Here is a 6,405-nt window from a genome sequence, read left to right as displayed (position 1 = left end):
CGCCGCCGGTGGAGGGTCTGACGGCAGGATTGCCTCTGTAATCGACGAATCCGTCGACGGTTGAAAGAAGAAGCGAAGCTCGGGACTCATCTCCGGCGTCGGAGATGGCCATTTTTGATAATCAACTGTACGAAGATTAGAACAGAGACGTTGAGTCGGGAATCTGTGCGACCAATAATAAGCCGTCACAGTCATCATTGGCTTAATGAATAGACGTAAGCAGCCGAATATCCGCCCGATTGTAATATTTGTGATCGTCAGATTCTCTGTTTTATTTCGATTATAAATTGTCTTATCCTCGTCAAAAAATCTTTAACTATTAAAATTTAAATTTTGACCATTTTAAATAAAGCATATATTTTTATTAAAAATATAAAAAACTATAATTTTATTAATTTATGTTTTTATCTTAAGTTAACATATATTTATAATAATAATTTAATATTATATATATATTTCAAAATATAATTGAAATTACGAAATAATAAGTATAACATTTTTTATATTTTATAAATATTGAGATTTATTACATTTTTGGATAGTTATATATTATAAACGTACTTAAAGAAAACTAAAATATTCTAAATTTAACTATAATTTTATTAATTTATTATTTAATAATATATATATATATATATATATACGAATAGTACATATGTAATGTTTTTGTTACCGGAAAACACAACGGAATCAAACATAAGCTCCTACGCTCCGTCACGCTGGTTATAGACATACGACCTCGACGGGAACAAGAAGGCACAGAACCCGACGGCGCTGAGAGCAGCCAGCAGCCAGTAGAAGTAATCCAGATGGGCTTTGTTTAGATTATCGTCGAACCAGCTCAAACCTCCGGCTCCAATGGTGGCCGAGTCGATCACCGAGATTAGAACCCCACTCAAGATGCTTCCAACTCCCAGCACGCTCGAATACAGAGCAAGGCCGATGCTTCTCAGTTCGGTCGGAACTTGGCTGTAGAAGAACTCTTGCATTCCGATCAATGTGAACACATCTGCCAAACCCAGCAACAGATACTGAGGAATCAGCCACCATATCGACATCGGAACCATTGCGTCCTTCTGTTCCGTAAGGCCGTGTTCTCTCGCCGTCTTTAGCCGTTTCGCTTCCACCAAAGCTGCGACCACCATTGTCACAGCCGACACTATCATCCCGGTCCCGATTCTTTGGAGCATTTTGATTCCGGAAGTTTCTTTGGTGAAGGATCTTGCGATGGGGACGAAAACCCGGTCGTAGAATGGGACAAGGACGATGATGGAAAGTCCTATGAGGATCTGAAGTGAAGCCGGCGAGACCTTCACGCCGGGAAAGATGTCCCTGTCCATTGACATGCCTTGCTTTGTGAACAAGGTCGAGAATTGAGAGTATGCAATGGCGTAGGGCAGAGTGGTGATCCAAAAGGGGATAAGTCTTATCAGAGCCGTCGCATCTTCCACGTCCCTTGCGCTGCATTGATTCGCAGATTCATCCGGAGCATCAGAAGAAAGCAACGCTTTTCTGAGGAACCTGGCCACGAGAGAAGACAGATTCAGACAGACAAATCAAATCATTCATGCGTTTCTGTTGTTCTTACCCGATACTGTCGGAACGTCTATGAGATGGGCCAGGCTCCATCTCGGCGTGGCCAGGACTCAACCTCCGATTCTTGAACGCTACGATGAAAACTCTGCTGATTCTGGCAAACGCGTTTTCCTGGACGTGATTTCTGATGGAGAACCTGTAAGTCCTTTTCCCGAAGATGAAAACGACAAGAGAGATCATCATGGTCAGACAAGGGATGGCGAAGCCGAGCGCCCAGCTGACGTTGTCTTGGACATAGACAACTATCAGAATCGCTAAGTTGATCCCTGCCGACAAACTGAGGTACCACCAGTTGAAGAATGAGCTTCGGGCTTTCTTCTCTTTCTCATCTTCTACGTCGAACTGATCAGCTCCAAAGGCCTGGACACATGGCTTGTGACCGCTTTGTCCGACCGCCACCAGATACAGAGAGAAGAAGAAGAAGATCACGTTGATCAGGGAAGAGGGTGAAGTGCCCGCTTCAGTTTTATTGTGATTCCGGTACTTAGATTTGATGATCGGATTCATAAAGGCTGATAATGTCAACGACGCCATCCCCTGCAATCCGCCGAATCCAGTTTATGAACTGTAAACAACCAATGTACAGGGGCGGGGGACAAGGACAAATTGCAGAAACAACTTGGAGTTGGACTGATTGTCGGAATCAGACAAAGGAAAGAGAAGGAGACGAACCACAACGTAGATGAGAGAAGAGACGACAATGGTGCGGAACCGACCGAGATAAGCATCGGCCACGAAAGCTCCCAGAACCGGAAGAATGGCGCCGGTTCCGACCCAGGCGTTCACGTTCGCGGACGCCGCCGCCGTAGAAAGGCCTATATGTCCGGTCAGGTAGTTTATTAGGTTCGATCCGATCCCGAAGTAGGCGAACCTCTCCGCCACTTCCACACCTGCAGAAAACAGAGGAATGAGAAAACAGAGCAAACTTCAAATCTCTCCGTCTGTTTTGAGTGTTTTTACCAATGATGAACCAAGCAGATCTCCATCCGCCGGTGGAGGATTTCTCGGCGGGAATTCCACGGTGGTTGACGGCGGAGCTGGCGTAACCCTCTCCGAGAGTCTTCTCGTCGGTATTCTCCATTTTTTCCCCTCCCTTCTCTAGAGAAAAAAAAAGTTGCAGAATGGAGAGTTGCTCTGTACAGATTGGTAACGCTCACAAAGCTTTCGACATTTGTGAAGCACACAATAATTCTGTTCCAAATTAAATTTGGTATATTCCACCACTGTGTGTGTGCGCCTTTTTTGCTTTATAGATGTGAAGTGATAAGAAGCTGGAATTAACAATCAATTCTGGATTTTGTGACAGTGACATGTATTGGATTCCATTTTAAATTCCCTTTTATGTGTACGGATTCTACACTTCATTAAATTAAAACCCAATTTCAACATCTGTCTCTTATTTTTATTCTATGAATTCAAAAATCTATTTAAATTCAGTTTTAGCTTAAAATATCTTGAGAGATATGAACAAGATATTTTACACATACCACTATGATACTATCCAATCTTTAACATACCGAACCAAACGGACCGACCCCCTAAACCGAGAAAAGGCTTCCTACGCTATATCGAGGTGGCGATAGGCATAAGACCTCGAGCACAGCAAGAACGCAGAGAATCCGACGGCGCTGAGAGCAGCGAGCAACCAGTAGAAGTAATCGAGATGGGCTCGGTTCAGATTATTATCGAACCAGCTTTTTCCGGCGTCTTTTCCGGTGATCGAATCGATCGCATAGATAAGAAAACTGCTCAAGAAGCTTCCAACGCCCAATGCGCTCAGATAAAGGGCGAGACCGATGCTTCTCAGTTCCGTCGGAACTTGGCTGTAGAAGAATTCTTGCATTCCGACCAACGTGAACACATCTGCCAAACCCAGTAACAGATACTGAGGAACCAACCAGTATATCGACATTGGAATAGTTGTGTCCGGTAGGTCTATAAGGCCGTGTTCTTTCGCTGTCTCGAGCCGTTTTGATTCCACCAGAGCTGAGATCACCATTGTGAGAGCTGACAGAACCATTCCGGCTCCGATCCTTTGCAGCATCGTGATACCACGAGGGATTTTGGTTATGGACCTGGCAATTGGGACGAAAACACGGTCGTAGATGGGAACGATTAGGATAATCGATATGCCTATGAGGATCTGAAGAGAAGCCGGGGGAATCTCCACTCCGGGCGAGATTTTTCTGTTCATCGTTACACCTTGCTTTGTGAAGAAAGTCGTGTATTGTGCATAGGGAATGGCGTAGGCCAGAGTCGTGAACCATATCGGGACAAGTCTTATCAGATCCATCGCGTCTTCCACGTCTCTAATGCTGCATGGCCGTGCATCTTCAACAGAATCATGCGGAGAAAGCAAAGCTTTGTGGAGAAACCTGTCGAAAGGAAGAGTATAACGTTACATTTCCGATATAATTCTCGCTTCTCGCCATTGACGGAACACGTCTCACTTACCCGAGCTTCTCGGAATGCCTTTGAGAAGGATCTGCCTCCATCTCGGTGCGGCCTTGAGCTTGACCTGGTCGCGTAAAACTCAGTCTCCGATTCTTGAACGAAACGACGAGAACTCTGCCGATTCTCGTGAAGGCGTTGTCCTCATCGTGTCCTCTTTTGGTGTACCTATAAGTTCTTCTCCCGAGCAAGAAGACGACAAGGGAGAACACCATGACCAGACAAGGGATCCCAAAGCCAACCGCCCAGTTGACGTTGTCCTGAACGTACACAACTACCAAAACTGCCAGACTGATCCCTGCAGAAAAACTAAGGTACCACCAGTTAAAGAAGGAGCTTCTGCTTCTCTTCTCTTTGAGATCTTCTCCGTCGAACTGATCAGCTCCGAATGCCTGAACGCATGGTTTGTGGCCGCTCTGCCCGATCGCCACCATGTACAGAGAGAAGAAGAAGAGAGCATTGACCATGGAAGACTGCGAAGTGACCACCGCCATTGCTGTATCGGAATTCTCGTCCGTAGATGGGCTGATCGGAATCAACAGTGCCGATAAAGTCAACAAAGCCAGTCCCTGAGTCAGTACAGTAGTTCTTCATCAGAATAGTAACTTCACAAGGATAAATGCAGAAGTCGGAAGAAATTTGAAGGTATATTGATAATCAAACACACAGTATCATCTCGATCGATCGAATTCTACTGTTCTGGCAAGTAAATTACCGATTGGGATCGAAAATGGAAGCTTCAGAAAGAGAAGGAGACGAACCAGGACGTAGATGAGAGAAGCGACCAGTACGGTGTGGAACCGGCCGAGGAAAGCATCGGAGATGAAGGCTCCCAGGACGGGAAGGGAACCGGCCGAGGAAAGCATCGGAGATGAAGGCTCCCAGGACGGAAAGAAGAAAGCCGGTCCCCGACCAGGCGTTGACGTTGGCGGCGGCGGACGCCGTTGACTCGCCGAGAGGTCCGGTCAAGTAGCTAATCAGATTAGATCCGATCCCATAGTAGGCGAACCTCTCCGCCACTTCCACACCTGAGAATCCACTCGAGAAGCTCAAATGGACGGAGAAAAGATAAATATTTTCGGATCTCAATGAGATGTTGGCCCCGTACCGATGATGAACCAAGCGGATCTCCATCCGCCGGTGGTGGATCTGCCGGCGGGAAGTCCACGGTGGTCAACAGCGTCGCCGACGTGATCTTCGAGCAGAGGCATTTCTGCAGGAATCGCCATTGACGTCGTGACCGAGAGAAATGGATTTGTTCGACAACGTTGCTGAATCAAGGATTTGCGTTTTCCATCAGTAACTAACACGCGCCCTTTATTTTTTATTTTTGGAAGTAGCTACATCAGTAAATCTACCGTTTCAAGCTCCAAAGTTGTTTAGTGGCATTAAAGAAGCCATGTTTTCACGACCTACTCAAATCTTTTTACGAAATACAACTTTGTATATTTATTTAAGGTGCTATTATTTACTTTCTAATGTCTAAAGCTGTAAAAATAATTTGCTGAATTAAAATTATCAAATTTGAAAAAATTGACATTAAAATAACTAAATTTGTAAAAACAGTAAAAACATGTAAACGCTGTCAATATATATATATATATATAGTTTTTTAAATTGCCGACGTTACTTTTTTTTTTGTCTAAGTTACAATAAAAATTGACGTGATATGCGGGTCCACACCATTTAACCGTATTACAAATTCAGATTTTTTTAATGATATTTTTTTTTTGAAACTGGATAATTTTTATGGGAACCTTGTGGACTGAGAAATTAGTTGCGTATATATTTGTGGGATTATTTCTTTTACACTTTTGCAACTTTTTCATCCACCCATTCCATTCCATTCCATGAAAATGTAAAATAATCACATGAATGTCTTATTTCACATAGAAAGTTACAAAAAAGTAATTTCTTGGCCATCGTTCTCGATCACCGACGATAAACATAAGACTTGGAAAAGAACAAGAAGACCAAAAAACCGACAGCAGTGATGGAAGCAAGTAACAGGTAGAAGTAATCAAGATGAGCTCGATTCAGATTGGTATTGAACCAACTATTCCCGGCATCTCCTCCGGTGGCGGAATCTATGACAGATATCATGCCACTGCTCAAGAAGCTTCCTATCCCCAATGAACTCAGACACAGAGCAAGGCCAATGCTTCTCAGTTCGTGCGGAACTTGGTCGTAGAAGAATTCTTGTGTACCCACCAGCGTCAGTACATTGCCAAGCCCCACCAGCATGTACTGAGGGACGAACCACCATATCGACATGGGTATGGTTATGTCCGGTCGGTCTCTAAGTCCGTGCTGTTCCACCGTCTCCAGCCACTTTACTTCCACCAGAGCTGCCACCAA

At 44.4% G+C, this 6,405-nt stretch overlaps 3 protein-coding genes across 4 annotated transcripts in view; all 3 read right to left on the bottom strand.

Moving 5' to 3' along the window:
• The window catches only part of LOC104800132 (protein NRT1/ PTR FAMILY 5.10-like), a 3,239-nt gene extending 2,492 nt beyond the window's left edge, over positions 1-747 (bottom strand). The window contains exons 1-2 of the mRNA XM_010522863.1: positions 674-747; positions 15-125 (exon numbers count right to left, since the gene is read on the bottom strand). Of these exons, the coding sequence (XP_010521165.1) occupies positions 15-112 (98 nt within the window). The 5' untranslated portion in view covers positions 113-125; positions 674-747. The remainder of the gene's footprint in view (positions 1-14; positions 126-673) is intronic.
• On the bottom strand, positions 38-2,826 carry LOC104800133 (protein NRT1/ PTR FAMILY 5.14-like). 2 transcript variants are annotated; one of them, XM_010522865.1, is made up of 5 exons: positions 2,557-2,826; positions 2,269-2,486; positions 1,589-2,133; positions 674-1,521; positions 38-125 (listed from the first exon to the last, which is right to left on the bottom strand). In XM_010522865.1, exons 1-4 carry the CDS (start codon positions 2,675-2,677, stop codon positions 705-707), a joined length of 1,701 nt encoding a protein of 566 aa, XP_010521167.1. In that variant the 5' UTR covers positions 2,678-2,826; the 3' UTR covers positions 38-125; positions 674-704. The 2 variants fall into 2 exon arrangements, with proteins under 2 accessions (XP_010521167.1, XP_010521166.1); XM_010522864.1 differs by lacking the exon at positions 38-125 and having other exon boundaries at positions 610-1,521.
• Positions 2,827-3,001: 175 nt separating this feature from the next.
• Positions 3,002-5,362, bottom strand: LOC104800131 (protein NRT1/ PTR FAMILY 5.14-like). The gene is made up of 5 exons (XM_010522861.2): positions 5,156-5,362; positions 4,953-5,075; positions 4,809-4,903; positions 4,051-4,616; positions 3,002-3,971 (listed from the first exon to the last, which is right to left on the bottom strand). The coding sequence occupies exons 1-5, from the start codon at positions 5,274-5,276 to the stop codon at positions 3,155-3,157; spliced, it is 1,722 nt and encodes a 573-aa protein (XP_010521163.1). The 5' UTR covers positions 5,277-5,362; the 3' UTR covers positions 3,002-3,154.
• Between the last annotated feature and the right edge of the window lie 1,043 nt (positions 5,363-6,405).

This window comes from Tarenaya hassleriana, unplaced genomic scaffold (genome assembly GCF_000463585.1).
Source record: "Tarenaya hassleriana unplaced genomic scaffold, ASM46358v1 Cleome65, whole genome shotgun sequence".
NCBI lineage: Eukaryota > Viridiplantae > Streptophyta > Magnoliopsida > Brassicales > Cleomaceae > Tarenaya > Tarenaya hassleriana.
Note: the sequence above shows the minus strand (reverse complement) of the source record. Positions and strands in the feature narration are given on the sequence as shown.

Coding starts and splice junctions, on each gene's coding strand:
- LOC104800131 (XM_010522861.2), bottom strand. CDS start 5,276: ATGGCGATTCCTGCAGAAATGCCTCTGCTCGAAGATCACGTCGGCGAC. Junction 5,076..5,155: donor ATCCGCTTGGTTCATCATCG/GTACGGGGCCAA, acceptor GTGGATTCTCAG/GTGTGGAAGTGGCGGAGAGG. Junction 4,617..4,808: donor CTTCTCTCATCTACGTCCTG/GTTCGTCTCCTT, acceptor GTACTGACTCAG/GGACTGGCTTTGTTGACTTT.
- LOC104800133 (XM_010522865.1), bottom strand. CDS start 2,677: ATGGAGAATACCGACGAGAAGACTCTCGGAGAGGGTTACGCCAGCTCC. Junction 2,487..2,556: donor ATCTGCTTGGTTCATCATTG/GTAAAAACACTC, acceptor TGTTTTCTGCAG/GTGTGGAAGTGGCGGAGAGG. Junction 2,134..2,268: donor CTTCTCTCATCTACGTTGTG/GTTCGTCTCCTT, acceptor GGCGGATTGCAG/GGGATGGCGTCGTTGACATT.